Source organism: Haliotis rubra, unplaced genomic scaffold (assembly GCF_003918875.1).
Source record: "Haliotis rubra isolate DU_JTF1 unplaced genomic scaffold, ASM391887v1 Scf94, whole genome shotgun sequence".
Lineage (NCBI taxonomy): Eukaryota > Metazoa > Mollusca > Gastropoda > Lepetellida > Haliotidae > Haliotis > Haliotis rubra.
This window is the reverse complement of record NW_025767679.1, coordinates 141185-159391: the sequence shown is the minus strand read 5'-3', so window position 1 is coordinate 159391 and position 18207 is coordinate 141185. Positions and strand designations below refer to the sequence as shown.

The 18207-nt window shown below is 40.3% G+C and overlaps 1 protein-coding gene and 1 long non-coding RNA gene across 2 annotated transcripts; both read right to left on the bottom strand.

The window, feature by feature from the left end:
* Positions 1 to 8941: 8941 nt before the first annotated feature.
* On the bottom strand, positions 8942 to 10077 carry LOC124264733 (zinc finger protein 2 homolog). Its single transcript, XM_046699504.1, has 3 exons — positions 10044 to 10077; positions 9054 to 9910; positions 8942 to 8989 (listed from the first exon to the last, which is right to left on the bottom strand). Exons 1-3 carry the CDS (start codon positions 10075 to 10077, stop codon positions 8972 to 8974), a joined length of 909 nt encoding a protein of 302 aa, XP_046555460.1. The 3' UTR covers positions 8942 to 8971.
* A 37-nt stretch (positions 10078 to 10114) lies between these two features.
* On the bottom strand, positions 10115 to 16751 carry LOC124264745. Its single transcript, XR_006895230.1, has 2 exons — positions 16605 to 16751; positions 10115 to 10437 (listed from the first exon to the last, which is right to left on the bottom strand). It is a non-coding gene; the product is annotated as an uncharacterized LOC124264745 (long non-coding RNA).
* Positions 16752 to 18207: the final 1456 nt, after the last annotated feature.

Genomic DNA, 18207 nt, shown 5'->3' with positions numbered 1-18207 from the left:
TCAGGGGCAAATATACCTCCACCTTGTCCATGAATGAAGTGGTTTGGTGTCAGTGGTGTCTCATCTTGAGGGTGAGCTGATTGGTATGTGAGAGGTCTTGAATTTATTAGTGCTTCTGCTCCTGCCATTGCTGTTATCACATCCTCATCTGTTACATCACTCTTGCTGACGATGGCGTAGATAGCATGCTTTGCTGCTTTAATCATGGTTTCAAATATTCCTCCAAAATGAGGAGCATTGGAGGATTAAAGAACCATTTTACGCCTCTATTTGCAAGAGATTTCACAACAACATCTTGATCCATTTGTTCAACAAGCTCTTTTAGTTCTTTTACTGCTCCAACAAAGTTCGTACCATTGTCAGAAACCATGACTTGAGGAAGACCTTTTCTGCTTACCATGCGATAGAAAGAATTTAAGAACGAGTCTGTATCAAGGGCAAAGGCTTGTCTTGAACCCTTGTCTTGAGACACGTGAAGAGACACAAGTAACACTTTTGTCTCTTCTTTGCCCGTTCTTGTGAGGTCAGGAATGGTCCAGAAAAATCCTCACCTACATCAGTAAATGCTCGAAGTGAAGGCTGCACTCTAAACGCAGGTAATGGTGCCATCACTTGGTAAGCTGGCTTAACTTTATTCCGTTTGCATTTAGCACATTCGCGTTCCCATTTTCTGATTTCTTCTCTTCCAGATATGATCCAGAATTTGGACAATAGTGCTGATAGTGTTTGGTTTGTTCCCATAACATGATTTCCAGCTTCGTGGTAGTGCTTTATAATTAGCTTGGTTACCCAATTATTTCGTGGCAGGATAATTGGGAATCTTGATCCAAAGGAAAGACATTCAGCATGACTTAACCGACCATTTACTCTCATGAGACGCTGATCATCAAGAACTGGCTGAAGGCTGAGGAGTTTTGAATTGGTTGATAATTGCTGTTCACCTTTTGATAATTACTCATCACAGAATTCATCCTTCTGAACCTGGGTAAGTATCCTAATTTCTGCATTCTCAATTTCTTCTGGAGAGAGTTCACCAGTTGTTCTCTCATGCTTTTGTGATGAACCACTTAGCTACCACTAAGCGACTTGATTTGCCTGTAAGAAATAGATGAACTGCATACACAAAGTACAGCACCATAAGCATCTTGAGATGCATCTACACACACATGATATGAAATAAGGTACGTGTTTTCTGAGCACAAACACCTAGGTACTTTTAAAGCATGCATTTCCCTTACTTCGTCTAACCATTTTGAAAGTTTTTCAGATCTCCAGTTATTACATCATCCCAGTCAACACCAGATGTCCACATCTCCTGTAGCAGTATTTTTGCTGTGATGGTAAATGGAGCAACAAACCCTAATGGATCAAAGAGTTTTGCGATATTGCTCAAGAAGGTTCTTTTTGTGATTTTTACATCAGTTGCAGGAAGTTCAGATTTGAACATTTGCTCAGATCAACTTCAGATGCTCTGTCTTCTGGTGGTATTCTCTCAAGAACCTTACAAGAATTCGATAACCATTTCCGAGCATGCATTCCAGCTTTGGACCATAACTCTGACAACTTTCTGTAGAGTTCTACCCCTTTGTCTTCAGTTTCTACAGAGTCCATACTATCATCCATGTAGGTTGATTTTGTTACCGTCTCTGCTGCTAGTGGTAAGTCTGCAGCATATTTCTTTGCATGTTCTTGCGTGACGTATTGAGCTAAGAAAGGAGACGATGTGACCCCAAATACTACACGACTAAATTCATATGTCAGGTGGTTCGTTCATTTTCAAGGATCGCCATAGGAACCTATGGTATGGCCTTTCACTTTCTGGCATTTTGATTTGCAAGTACATGGCCTCAATATCACAAACAAGTGAAACTGGATGCTTTCTAAAGCAAAGCAAGACATCCAGTAAATCACGTTGTAATTTTGGACCAGCACAGATTGCATCATTCAAAGATATGCCTTCATACTTTGCTGAAGCATCAAAGACTAATCTGACTTTAGTAGTCAGTCTATCAGGGCGTATGATTGGAAAATGAGGTAAGTACCACTTCCCACAATCAGTAGATTCATCAGAAGGAACTTTGCGGATGTACCCTTTCTGCAAATATTGCTGTATAATTTCATCATAAGCCATGGCTGTATTTTGATCTTTACACAGCTTCTTTTCTATGTTTATCAACCGTCGAAGAGCCATGTCATAATTGTCAGGCAAATTTTGAACATTATCTTTCCATGGAATGCCAACTTGATAACGTTCATGCTGATACAACAATGTCTCTTGCACTTTGGCGATAGCATGCCTGTCGTCAGGTGTTAACATGAACTCTGACTTGTAGTTCTCTACATCCCAAAACCTATGCATCAAGGTATTCAGTTCAACTTCTACCTCATTTGTGAAGTATGCATCGGCAAATCCAATATGAGGATTCTTCCCTGTCTCAATATTACCAATACATGTCCATCCTAAAGGAGTCCTTCTTGCAATTGGCTCTCCCGGGTTTGATTGTACCTCATCATAAGAGCAATGCAAATCTAAGTGGTCAATACCTATCAACAAATCAACAGATGGACTTTTCCCTTTGTTTGGGAATTCAATGTGCTGCAAATTTGTTCTTATACTTTTCCCAATCAATGACTGTCATGTTCCCTGTGACCTTTATTGTTGTCAATGCTGTAAGATTTCTATCTACAGAACCATCCATACTTTGAAGTCTAACTTCTAAAGGCTTTGTTTCAAACGTTTCCATTCAATACATTAAGAGTTATACTCTGTAACTGTCCTTGCAGACCCAATTCTGCTGCTACATCTGCATTTATGTAAGACCCTGTACTAGCGTCATCTAACAAGGCATTAACAGTGACATGTTTGTTGCAGATTGAGAGCATCACTGGTACAGTTCGAAGTGCCATTACTGCCTTCTGCACTACATTAGGTAAAGTGGCGTGAGACCTTTCACTTTGATTCTTTTGAATTTCTTCAGTATTACTTCCAGTCTTAGGACATTCAATTTCTATCCTGGACCTGTTTGACATTTTGTCATTCCTATCACATGTGCCACTTTTGTCACTGTGAAGCAGTCTATTGTGGTTTGTTTGTACATCCACCAATTCCACATTGTGACATTCGCTTACATGTTTTACTACTATGGTTTCTACAAAGACAGCGGAAGTAAAGATTTGCTTTCTTTGCAGCATCCCATCTATCAGAAATCTCCATGGCTCTAAACACATTACATCTCCATATTTCATGATGTTCTTTACAAAGACTGCAGCTTTTGTCTTTACTCTGGAATGTGTTACCGGATTCTATTTTTGAGCTTACAAAGGTACAGGACAACCTTTTCTTTTGATCTGATTGGTACACCTTTGGTTCTGACTTACCTTTCTTAACACCACCATGAATTGATTCAGAAGCAATGGTGAGGAATTCTGCTTCCTGGATAACCCACGTTCTCAAAGCATTCACAGACTCTTGTCTGTCATTTTCATAAACCCACCTCTGATAACGTTCAACCATTGATTCCGTCAACTTTTTAAGTAGACGAGTGTAGAACAAACCATTTCCTAACTCTTCAATTCTATCATTTTCTTTCCAGATTAACAACAGCAACATCCAAGATGTCCGTGAACCGTTCAACATCTCTTGCAACATCTTCACGAATAGGTTTGAAGTTGCTCAACTCTTCCATATGAATCGCTATCTGACGCCTTTTACCACCATATTTTCTCTCTAACCTCTCTAGTGCAACATCATAGGCAACAGCACTATGACCTAAACTTTCTACTATCTTCAGTGCTTCACCTGATAGATACTGTCGCAACTGGAGAAGCTTATATACTGAAGTTGCAGGAGACTGATCTACACATGTCATGAAAGGAGCCTCCCAACTTTCATATGTCTTGACGTCCCCATAAAACACTGGTATCGAAACACGTTTTAGTTGTTTCCACATGTCATTACCAACAGCAGTGTTTTGCTTTCCTCTGTTTTCAAACCTACCTTCATGGCGATAAGGAAACTCATACTGATCCTCAGTGTCTTGCCAACCTGTGGTGATTCCTATATTTCCACATACTTGAGACTGTTTCACCGAATAACCTTCCTTATGATTATATTTCTGTTCATCACGGTTATCTCTGCTCATACCACTTGTTGCCTTCATATTTCTATTGAAGTCATGTCTTTTTCTACAACTACAGTTTGATCTTTACTGCGTTTAGGTTTGTTATTATTTTTAAACAACCTGGACAATCTATGGCTAGAGAGTGAACAAGTGCTTGAACCACTATCTAAACAATGTCTATCACTTCAGAAGTTTCAGCTTCAAGTTTTGATATTTCAGCATCCACCTTGTTCACATTACCTGTATCATGAGCATCTGTGTAAGCTTGTGTAAGCTTTACCATAATATCCATGACTTTCACCTGTAGTGAACTAACGTGATCAATGCCTTACCTAATTGCACTTTGTTTTGACATAACCTGTTCAACTTAAGTGCTCAACCTATTTTTTCCTTTGGTGAAGGCACATTTAGCTTTGTTTTTTTCCTGTTTAAGGTTACGAATATGTTGGTCTAATACTGTACCTTCATTTGAAGGTTCAATTTTATCACTTCCTTTTTGTGGCATGTTTGACACTGATTCAGCAATGACTTGATTAACAACTTGCTCACAGACTATATTCAACTAAACTTTACAACAAGAAGACAAAGTCATCAATATCCCCCGCAATGGCAAAATACTCTTCATGATTATGTCTACGAGTTTGATTATGTCAAATATTTAGGTGTGTATATAGAAAAGTGGAAGGAGAGTATTGAAAGTTTTTGAAAGTTTCTGCTCCAGAAAGGAGCACCAATTTCAGTCTAAGTCAAACTTGTTGCCATGGAAACACCAAAAATATTTTATTCAGAATTCCAAAACTACCAAGGGGCACCAGTACACCACCAGATCTATCTATGTGCCAAGTTTGATGAAGAAATATTGAATGGTTTTAGAGTTCTGCTCCGGAAAAGAGCACTACCACCAATTTCAGTCAAAGTCGAACTTGTTGCCATGAAAATGCCAAAAATATTTTATTCAGAATTCCAAAACTACCAAAAGGCACCAGTACACCACCAGATCTATCTATGTGCCAAGTTTGGTGATGAAATAGTGAACGGTTTTAAAAATCCGCTCCGGAAAAGAGCACTACCACTAATTTCAGTTTTAGTCAAACTTGTTGCCATGGAAACGCAAACAATATCTTATTCAGAATTCCAAAACTACCAAAAGGCACCAGTACACCACCAGATCTATCTATGTGCCAAGTTTGGTGAAGAAACATTGAAGGGTTCTAGAGTTATGCTCCGGAAAAGACAAATGTGCACGGACGGACGGACGGACGCACGGAGTGTCTATCGTTGATCGCATAACAGCCAATTGTTGTGCAGGATACGTTCTGCGATCCGGAAGTATTGGGAGTGGACGTTTCCCCGATGACTGGTAACTGGAATCCCTTGGTTAACATGGTCAGGACGTACGGGTCTCCCAAAATTGTCTGGTTGGGAGCATAGGTCCAAAGTCGGCCTCCTACTGGGGAAATCTGAATGGGTACAACTGGAGATGGAAGTTCCCAGTCGCCTTCCAATGTCAACAAGTCATTGCTTATCACTTCTCTGCCAGGTGGGCTGGTCGGTAGTGGAAGTTGATTGTGGAGCATTGAAAGTTCTCCATTGGCGACTTAATCGTCCTCTTCCATAGGAACCCCTCCCACGAAAAGAAGCCGTAGAACCCCCCTACGAAAAAAAGCGAAAGTCCGGATTAGTAGGGACATAGCAAGCTGGTCGTCGCTGTCTCATTGATTGCTCCACTTGTAGTCTCTGGAACCTCAACAATTCGACCGAGACTTGTAGATGGGTATGCTGCCCTACTCTTTCGGCGACTTCCCTAATCGCCCAGTTGAACAGAAAATTGCCTGACCAGGGTTGGCAAAACAGGTCCGTCCTGAATCTGTCTTCCCAGGATGATAATTGTAACGATCCTCTATGCCTCAAAGGCGTGACAAAGGAGAAAAAAAAGAGCCAATAGATCTAGGATGGTTTGGAATTGTTCCTGCAATTACACCATAGCCGCTCGAATGTATGCTTGCTGATCGGTTGCAGCATGTGCGACAGTGTTGTCAACACTAAGTTTAATGGAGCCATAATCTCTTCCTTATGGACGCATCTAAATGTATCAGTTCATGGTCTTCGACCAGAAAGGGCGAATAAGCTCTTTGTTTCGTCCCAGACAATGTGATATCATCATCTACTGGAGGAGAGGCAATCATAGATGACAATCCATGTACATGAGCCGATGCCAAGTTGAAGCGAGGCGTAGCAAAACCATCTTTAATTTTCCTCAAACTAGTAAAAGCCTCATCCAGGGACACAGTCAGCTGAGTGATGCACGGTCGGGGAGGGAACATGATGGAACCAAAGTCTCCAGTCTTCATATCAAAACTGGATAAAATGTCATCCTTAGAAGTACAACGCTGTAACTTGAGGTTATCAGCAATCCAGATAAGTAGCTGAGGTGAGTCAACAGCATCCACACTCACATCCGAAGGGGACGTACTTCCTGAAGACATAGACGGTTGAACGTAGAATCTCTTGCACAGGCACTGCTGGCGTAGTCGAAATCCCTGATGACTAAGTAACAGGAGATAACACTGGCTCCTGATGCGAGCTGACTCTGTTCCCTTCTAAGCCTCGAAGCCCTAGTGAGTGAGTGAGTTGAGTTTTACGCCGCTTTAAGCAATATTCCAGCAATATCACGCGGCCCCTGAAGCCCTAGGCTTCTCCCCTGAGGGGACCGCCTCCGCGTCCGCCAGGGCATGGTAACCGGCTTTCCGAAAACGACTTTGGCTCCTGGGTCGTGCCATCTACCACCAAACTGTTGTGGCTATCTGCCGTCTTGCCTGGTAAATATGACTCCTCCAAGCCCCGATTTCTAAAACAAACTTAAGTTTTTTCTCAAATCTCAAACTGAGTTTGACAATTTGAAACAGCTAAAGTTTTAACTCAACTGCATTTTTAAAATAAAAAAGCCCAAACAACTTAAGTAATCTATCCACCAAACTCAAATTGCCAACTATGTTTGAGTTTAATATCAATTTAAGTTCATTATGGGAAATGCATTTTCTCCAATTTCAGTAAAATCTCTAACTTAAGTCAAAACTCAGACTTAAGTTTGTTTGGAGAAATCGGGGCCAGGTGCTTAGATAGCCAACTAAACTTCATCTCGTTTCTGAGCTCCAATTCATGTACTGACTTATCCATAGCAGCCTGAATATCTGACTTTAAACCGGCCAGTAATTCCGAAATAGAAGTCATATCCACATGGGTAGAGGATTTAGATATAGAACATTCAGGTGATGAAGAGTTGTTACACTTCCTAGCCAGGGAACAAGATTTCTCCATAATTTCTCTTCAGACATTTCCTGACACAATAGACATCGATCTGATAAGGAGCACCGCAATCGTTTAAAGCATGAAGCACATAAGGAGTGGGGATCGACGTCCGCCATAAACTTTTGGCTTTGGAGAAACTTGTTTTGTCCCATATTCGTCTTGTCAATAAGGGCAGGAAAAGTCCAAAAATCAAGAAAATATACGCAATACAACATCAACTAGTAATGAAATTGAATATTAATATAGAATGCAATTTGTAACTGACCTATTTGTGAAGAAATGAAGACATGATCATAAAAAAAACTTCACTGACTTCTCTACACGTCTTGTGTGTGACCAAACAATAGTGACGTCAGGATCAAGGGAGATAACTCATGGATAGGTTAGGCATAGCACTAGGAATAGCTATGACTTAGTGTTTTCAAAAACTGCATTTGATTTTCTGCACGTAATATAAGGCTACCATAATCCAGGGGGAATGTTTACGTTATAGTTATAGTTATATATATATATATATATATATATATATAGCAAACTCAAAAATAGGTTGCTTAGTCAAGTATTCTATGTTCTTTTTCATACTATTTTTTGTATTACAGTATGCCGCTTTGTCATTGAAAAACGAAGGAAAACATTTGTTGTGAATGAAAGTGTAGATTTTAATTTGAACCATAAAGATAATCACAAAGACTTCATATATGTGCTTTATCGTTTGAAAAGCTTATTGCGATATATACTGGTATGCCGGGAATACCGTGCTGTCTTAGTGTTGCTGGAATATTGCTACTGGAATATTGCTACATATTGTATGCCTGCAAATAAGCTGATTGTGCAAATGGTTTTCCACACACACCATGCATTGATATGGTCTTATTCCTGTGTGAATCCTCATGTGTTCCCGCAGATGGACTGATTATGTAATTTCTTTACTACATTCTACATATTCATAAGGCTGTGAATCTTGATGTGAAGATGCACATGAACTGATTGTGAAATTTTATTCCTACATTCAACACATTCATTTGGCTTGATTCTACAGTGAATCCGCATGTGTTTCTGAAGAGTACAAGACAGTGCAATGTTTACCCTGCAGTCAACACATTTGTAAGGCTTGGTTTCTGTGTGAATCCTCATGTGTGCCTGCAGATGAACTGATTATGCAAATTTTACCCATCATTCATAAAGCTTGGTTACTGTGTGAATTCTCATGTGAGCCTGCAGATGAACTGATTGTGTAATGTTTTCCCAGATGAACTGATTATGCAAAACTTTTACCCATCATTCATAAAGCTTGGTTACTGTGTGAATCCTCCTGTGCTTCTGCAGGCTACCTGATTGTGTAAATGTTTTCCCACACACTATGCACTGATGAGAGAAATGATTCCACTGAGAATCTTCTTGTGTGCCTGCAAATGAACTGATTGTGTAATTTTTACCCCACATTCATAAGGCTTCATTCCACTGAGAATCCTCATGTGTGCCTGCAAATGAACTGATTGTGCAATTTTTTCCCCACATTATACACATTCTTAAGGCTTGATTCAACTGTGAATCTTCATGTGTCTCTGCAAGAACTTGACTCTGTATTTTCCCACACAACACATGTGAACTGTGAATCTTCATGTGTCTCTGCAAAGTACATGACTGTGTAAATGTTTTCCCACATTCAACACATTCATAAGGCTTGATTCCACTGTGAATCCTCATGTGTGTCTGCAGGTGACCTGATCTTGTAAACTTTTTTCCACATTCAATACACTGATAAGGCGTGATTCCACTGTGAATCCTCATGTGTGTCTGCAGGTGACCTGATCTTGTAAACTTTTTTCCACATTCAATACACTGATAAGGCTTGATTCCACTGTGAATCCTCATGTGTCTCTCCAGGCCAGCTGATCTTGTAAATTTTTTCTCGCACACAATGCACTGATATGGCTTGACTCCTGTGTGACTTTTCATGTGTTCAGAGAGACAACTTGAGTGTTTAAATTTTTTCCCACATTCAACACATTCATAAGGCTTGATTCCACTGTGAATTCTCATGTGTGACTGCAAATGAACTGATTGTGTAAATGTTTTCCCACATTCATCACATTGATGAGGCTTGGTTCCACTGTGAATCCTCATGTGTCTCTGCAGGTGACCTGATTGTGTAAATGTTTTCCCACATTCATCACATTGATAAGGCTTGATTCCTGTGTGAATCCACATGTGTCTCTGCAGGCTACCTGAATCTGTAAATGTTTCCCCACATTCAACACATTTAAAAGGCTCGATTCCTGTGTGAATCCTCATGTGTGTGTTCAGGCTGCCTACTTGACTAAACGTTTTCTCACACACAATGCACTGATAAGGCTTGACTGATGTGTGACTTTTCATGTGTTTCAGGATATCACTTGTTTGTGCAAATTCTTCCCCACATTCAGCACATTCATAGGGCTTGATTCCACTATGACAGAGCATGTGACTTTTCAAGCTATCTAATGTAGAAAATGTTTTTCTATCTACTCACTCACTATGTATGAGACAGCTTGGTTGGACCACTATCTTTGCCATGATTCACAAAACCACTTTTTGCCAGGGTTCCAATAACAGGTTCTCTTGAGAAATCACCTGTTTCCAGGGTTCCAATAATAGGTTGGTTCATGAGATCACCAGTTTCCAGGGTTCCAATAATAGGTTGGTTCATGAGATCACCAGTTTCCAGGGTTCCAGTAACACATTCTTTCATTAGATCACCTGTTTCTGGGGTTCCAATAACGTTTTTTTCATCAGATCAACAGATTCCAGGGTTCCAATAACGAGCTCATTCATGAGATCACCTATTTCCAAGATTCCATTAATGGGTGGGTTCTTCCTTAAAATCACCTGATTCCAAGGTATCAGTAAGAGATCTCCTGTTTCCAGCAAATCCCTTCAAAAGATTCCATTTGTTTTAGTGATAGAAAAAGGATTTTGTAGATTGCTTTCAACTTCCATCAATAAAGTTTGGATGTTATGGTGTTCACTGAAAACATAAGAAACGTAGTCACACTCTTATAACAAGGGTACACAATATGATGGTATGACACATTGCATGATAACAAACCTGGTACTGTAAAATGTCTTCCCACACACAGCACACTATATACAACTTAGCGGAGTGATTTTCAATATCCTGTATGAAAAATGCCAATGGCGGGATGTACAATTAACCTCTATAGCCTCACAATTAATTGTATTCGTATGTTTAATATCAATACTTTCACTGATGCTACGTAATTAAGGGCTATGCCTAGTCCATCATCACCCTGTCAAAACAAAACAAACAGCAAACAAGTAGATGTCTTGCCAAGCGGTGTACAGGTGATATACACCAGGCCTAAAACACAAATGTGGTTCCGAGTACCCGACCGATCCTTGAATTCTGGTGCCGACCCCAGTTTTTTTAAGAGGTATGAATAAAATAAGCTTTCAGATACCATTGTTTTTGCCCGGCACCAATGGACATCGGTCATTCTAATAGAGAAAGTCAACATGATGGCCGCAAGCTAGATTGAATAAACAATTATACATCAATTTGTTATTAGTTCATACATTACTTCTAAAAGAAAATGTAAAAAAAAAATCCTACCTACCTACCATAAATTTTAAAGAGGTGAAATCGGAACCACTACGTTTGTTTTTATTTGGTCCCACTGTGTAAAATTGGTTGAAAGCAATGAATACATTTGTTTGTTACTAATCCATTTAGCCCCAATATTTTCATAGATACACCCATAGGTTAAAACACTGCATTGAAATAATTCAAATATGTCTTCATGTAAACATAAAGAGATCTGTCTTTGATCAATTCAATTACATAATATTGTAGATTCAAAATTAATGCCTTTCTATATAAATATCATTTAGATGGTAGATATCATAAGGAGTGACACACTTTATCATTAAACACCTGGAGTGCCTTTAGATCCAGGAACAGAACCTTTCATGGGGAGACAAGTTGTAAACATACACACATGTGCCAAAACTGTTTCAATTTTCAAGATGGAAGACCATAACCCAATAACGAACGTGTTGTTTACCGTATTGGTGTCCAGTTGCTTAAATATTTTGTTAAGAGTCCTTTTGAGATCAGTACTTGTCATAAACGCTTATAGTATACCACCATTCCATTGACCATCGGAACCTCATCTGATCCCAATTTTGCGAAAATTTCAGCGATGAGATCCAATGAAAATTCATCAACATTCTTTTTGGGGTGTCCCTTTTTTCCGTAAAATCTAATGGAGATCCAAAATTGATCAGGCTAATCAGATGAAAGACTGGTAGTGGCCTGATTCAACTGGAGTCGGATTGTAATACGAGGGTGAGCCGACACTAATCTGACACTTCAAATGCTCTCCTGACACCAATCCGGCAAATCGGTTACTATTAATCGGACGCTGGGGTAATCTGACACTGACCCAATACTGGACAGATTTGTCGTCAAAATCGCAGTCGATTATAAAAGCGAGCTGCACCTCCTGACGGTACTTGTCATGGATCAACATGGACAAACTATGCAACAAGATAAATGACCCTTGAGGTCTTGAGAAGGACTAAAAGACCACGTCGTTATTGGGGTTGGACCATGGCTGCAAGCGGATAGAAGGCTGTTATATATGAACTACACCAGACTCATAAATGAACTGAGAATGGAGGATGCAATGGCATTCTTCAATTTCTTGAGAGTTAAGCCAGAATTTGTTGATGAATTACTCCAGAGACTTGCACCGATACTCATGAAGGGTGATACCAAAGCCAGGAGAGCCCTTGAAACTGGTCTCAAGTTAGCCTGTACCCTAAGGCATGTTGCAGCTGGCGATCGGTATCCATCACTGTCATGCAGCTTCAGGGTTGCTCGAGAAACCATTTTCAAGTTTATCCCCGAGGTCTGTCAAGCCATAGTGGATAAGTATGCTGATGAAGTGATCCACTGTCCCACCACTGAACAAGAATGGCATGCAATTGCTGAAGAATACAAGAGGCATTGGAATGTTCCACATGTAATGCAGGCACTTGATAACAAGCACATACAGTCGGGAAATGAAAAACTCAGGCAGTGTCTATCATAATTAAAACATTTCTTCTCAGTGGTCCTCGTGGCACTTGTTGATGCGAACTACTGGATAGACACCGGTGGTCAAGGACATATGTCTGACGCACAGATATATAATGCATCTGAACTCAAAGAGACAGTGGTCAAATAAGATTCCCCGCCTCCTGAGCCAATGACCACCAGAACATGCCATACTTCATGATCGTGGATGACGCCTTTGCTTTACGAACCCACATAATGAGGCCAAACTCGAGCATGAACATGACTCCTACAGAGCAGAGATATAACTATTGCATAAGTAGCACCCGCAAAGTCACGGAGAACGCTTTCGGAATACTGGCAGCCTGATTTAAGTGTCTTCTAGAAACATTACAGGAAGAACCTGACTTTGTGCGTAACATCATAGAAACCTGTGTCTGTCCCCACAAACTGATCCCAATACGGCACCTAGCCATGCACCATGGTCAGCTGGATACAGAGGATGCCAACCACAACATCATACCAGGAGAATGGAGGAACAAGGCTCCCATGCATGAAGCACCAGCTCCCAAAGGACCTTTGTCCTCGAACATTTTTGTTCTGTTCGCGTTCACTGTAGTATCCGATGAAAATCTGCAGAGTGAGTGTCGGCTGACCCTCCATTTCTAGTCTGTTGGCAGTCAGATGTCCCCACTTGCTATGTGATATGTGTCGGATGACAGTTGAGTCAATGAGTGATTATCCTCCGATGTCACAACAGATAAACAGTGCTAAACATCATTGAACTGAGAATCGAACTGGTGATGTACTGGTGTAAATCTCTGTGGAATGTGGGTATTAGGTAGGGACCCAGAAAGTCTTTGAATGTTATAAAGAGGCAGATCATCCCAAGCAGACTGGAGACACTCCCTCAAGTCTCCCAGATTCCTGATCATAGAAATGGGTTCTTTTCACACTGGTTTTCAACAGCAGCAAAATATTTTCAGTTTGGTTCAAATCTGGAGTCTGTGCTGGCCATGATAGCTGAGGAATGTCATTCCAGCTTTCCCATGTTTCTTTTTCACAGGACTGATGTATCAGTGCATTGTCATCTTGAGTGAGTGAGTTTAGTTTTTCGCCGCACTCAGCAATATTCCAGCTATATGGTGGCGATATGTAAATAATTGAGTCTGGACCAGACAATCCAGTGATCAACAACATGAGCATCGATTTGTGCAATTGGGAACCGATGACATGTGTCAACCAAGTCAGCGAGCCTGACCACCCGATCCCATTAGTCACCTCTTACGACAAGCATGGGTTACTGAAGGCCAATATTCTAACCCGGACCATCACAGGTTCATTGTCATCTTGAAACAGCCATGGTTTGTTAAGGTAATGCTTTACAACAACAGGCCACAAAAGATGTCTAGTGTATTAACATCCTTAGCACTGTCCGCCCTTTTTCGACACCAAACACCCCAACACCAGATAACGATGTGTGAACTACATGGGATGTATTTTGGCACGCGTTTGGGGGACCGATGTTCATGTGACTGTGCTGTTTAGGTGAAAATCTGAAAATCGAAAATGTCCGCCATTTTGAATCCATCGGCAATTTGAAATTGATCTTGAATTATTTTGTTTTTAGATCCTGGGAAATGAAATAGTTAATACAGCTTGCATAACAGCTTCACTTGGTAGCCTTGTTTTAGTGTTTACTGTCGATTTCATAAAAATGTAAGTCTTGAAGGAGCAAAACTATTTTCACGATTTCAAACAATGGGAAGCCACACCCTTGTCGGCTCTCCACAGTAGATACTTACGTTCAGGTGTATTATTGTGTGTATTTTTGTTTTAATGATTATGATTGCAAATTTAATATCTAAGAATATTTTGAATATGGTATACTAACTTTGTATATATTTTTTTCAGACCGGACTTAGGCGAGTCAGAGGTAGTTTCCTATGAAAATTCAAGGGCACCGCGAGACAGAGTCAGTTAATCCAACACAGAAGAAAGATGGTGGTCACAAGACTGCATTTGACACAAAGTGGCAACAAAACCGATCCCTGGTCGAGGTACTCAGAAGATGACAAAAAGAAGGGAATGATGTTTTGTTCATTATGTTCTAAATGAACACCAAGGGCAGAAACACAGATTGAGTGGTGTCAAGTAAAGGAGCTTGACACCAGTTCACCCTCCACCATTTTGAAGACTCAAGCCTCAACTTGGAAACTTGAATCCAAACATTGTTCAATTACTGTCCATTCATGCAACTGTGATTGTCCACTTCTGAAGTTGAGAGAGTGTTCTCAAAAGTGAAACTGATTGTGACAGATCATAAAAACAGACTCAGTGTTCAAAATTGCAACAGACTTCTCTTGATTAGTCTGAATGCATCGTCAGTTTCAGACATTGACTTGAAAAAGTTGTGAACAGATGCTTGGCAAGAAAGAAAACAAAACTGTAAATTGTTGTTTTAGTGTTTTGTGAAATTGTAAACAAATGTGACAACAGATTAATGTCTTGAAATGCTTTTTTTTCCAAATTTTGATCTTAAAATACAAAATGAGAAGAGTAATAAATGAACTTTAGAAATAAAATTATAAGAGCATTTGACTTCATATACATTTTGTTATTGTTATTTTTTCAATAATCCTCACCAAAGTGCCCTTTTAGATTATGAAGTGCCCTTTTTGTTTAAGTTACCCTGCCCTTTCTGAATCCTAGGGGGAACACTAACACCGTAATACTTAATGCACCCCCACATCATCAGCTTCCTACTCCCATAGACCACTCTATTCCCTGAGTGAAAATGAAATACACGAGACACTTGCCCTTCCAAGTTACTGATCACTTTCGCCACACTAACTCTTCCATCAGGTTTAACAATAGTCATCGGTAAAGATGACCTTTTTCCAGTCCCTAGCAACAGTCCAACATATCTTTCCTCTACACCATGTCACACGTTTTTTTCCTCTTGACCTCACACATTCCAAGCCCTTTGCAAATGGTCCGGCAAACAAATGCAAGCGAATGTACATTTCTTTGGAACAGTTCCTCTGGAAACAGGTGTGGCACAGACTGGTTAAAAATGTGAGCAATATCCTCCAAAGATTTCCGCCAATTAACTTTAATGATCCTAGAAAGTTGATTACTTCCCCTGCTGTGATTTTTGCAGGTCTACCAGAATGACAACTGTTTTCTATATTTTACGTTCTCGATACCTGTTCAAAAATTTGCAAATGGTAGAAGGATGGATACCTAATACTTGTGAAACATTGGCTGATTTATGTTCATCATTTATCATATTGATAATGACCTGTGTTGTGTCATTACTCATATCCTTTCCGTGTCCGAACATGGTTGTTGTTCTGGTCAGCTCAGACATCATTGTACTATTTTTATAAATAAACTTCTTGTTAATGTTTCCAACGTGTGTTTCACTTTCTTAATATGTGACAGAAGTTAAACTGTGAAAAGGAAGTCAAGTAAATCGTCAGTTTTTGGTGTCAGAAGTTGGATACGGTTTCCTAAATCTGTAATTAAAGAATAATAACTATAAATCGAAAGATATAGATTGATCGAAAATAGTACAAAGATGTCTAAGCTGACCATAACAATTTTGTGTCAGAAGTATGTTCCATTTCTTATGAACTGGAATATACCATGTATTATTATTGCATTTTACCAACATTTTCAACAAATTATTCAGCATGTTCATGGATGGTAAGTTCATCTCCAAGGTATCTTGCATTATGTTGATGTTACTCTATAAAAAAATTGTTTGAGTAGGCAAAACCCTGCGCTGCTGACCAAAAAGAGTTGCTCTCAGTGCTTCCTAAGTGAGAGATTACAAAACAATCATTATTCATTGGAGGGGGGTGTAATCTGGTAATGGCGGCCTCCACGAATAAACGTGAAACTTGTCTTTTCTTGAAGATGACACTTCCTTACTGACAGGGTTAGGGTTAAACCCCAGCATTTTATCTGAAAAAGTGCATTATACCCCAATATAAATACCGACGATCCTTACTGACATAAAGCATTTTAAAACAATATAAATACCGACGATCACGAACGAATTCCAAGAGTAGATGTTACCTTTACCTTCGAAGGTTGCATTTACTTACGCTCAAGTGCCATCACAATGTACGACCTCTCGGCTTCGGGATGAAACTAAAATGAAAAACCACCAGATTTTCCGTTCCGAGCGCGGGCAATATGGCTATTTTTAGAAGAGACTGGTTTCCTGCCTATCTCCTCAATGACCTGGTCCCCTGGCGGCTCCTTGATAGTAGCGAAGGCAGTGTAGCGCAAGCGCAGAGTATTCGGAGAACCAGGCGTCACCTTGCAACAAAGCCGGGAGCCGCTCTGCTCGTTTATATGACGTCACATCCGGATTGGTCAAGCTGGACTCCGTCTGTATATTGAAGTCGCTATTTTTTAGAATGGACTGGTTTCCGGCCCCTTTCAGGACTCAACGACCTGCCCCGGTCGCTCCCTCATAGTAGTGAAGGCATTCTGGGAGCGAGTCTGGGTTTTTTTTTATGCTAACTACTGATAATATAGATTTAAAAAAATATCGTACATGTTTCATATTATTATCATTATGAATTTAACCTCTACTAATCACATGTTTTTGACAACAGCCATTGAAGCGCCGCAGGATATCAGTGATGAACCTGGGTGTCACATTCAACGTACATGACAACTGCCATTGAAGCGCCACAGGATATCAGTGATGACCCTCAGTGTCATTCAACTATATGGCAACAGCCATTGAAGCGCAACAATAAATCAATGATGACACTCAATGTCACATTCAACGTATACGACAACTGCCATTGAAGCGCCACAGGAAATCAGTGATGACACTCGGTGTCACATTCAACATATATGACAACAGTCATTGAAGCGCCACAGGAAATGAGTGATGACGTTCGGTGTCACATTCAACTTATTTGTCAACTGCCATTGAAGCGCCGCAGGAAATCAGTGATGATACTCAGTGTCACATTCAACTATATGACAACTGGCCATTAAAGCGCTACAGGAAATCAGTGATGACGGTCGATGTCACATTCAACGTATATAACAGCTGTCATTGAAGTGCCACATGAAAACAGGGATGACAGTGACACATTCAACGTATATGACAACAGCCATTAAAGCAAAATCAGTGATGACACTCCGTGTCACATTCAACATATATGACAACAGTCATTGAAGCGCCACAGGAAATGAGTGATGACGTTCGGTGTCACATTCAACTTATTTGTCAACTGCCATTGAAGCGCCGCAGGAAATCAGTGATGACACTCAGTGTCACATTCAACTATATGACAACTGGCCATTGAAGCGCCGCAGGAAATCAGTGATGACGGTCGATGTCACATTCAACGTATATAACAGCTGTCATTGAAGTGCCACATGAAAACAGGGATGACAGTCGGTGTCACATTCAACGTATATGACAACAGCCATTGAAGCGCCGCAGGAAATCAGTGATGACACTCGGTGTCACATTCAATGTTTATGACAACTCCATTGATGCGCCACAGGATATCAGTGATGCCACTCGGTGGCACATTCAGCGTATCTGACAACTGCCATTGAAGCGCCACAGGATATCAGTGATAACGCTCGGGGTCACATTCAACGTACATGACAACTTCCCTTAAAACGCCACAGGATATCAGTGATGACACTCAGTGTCACATTCAACGTACATGA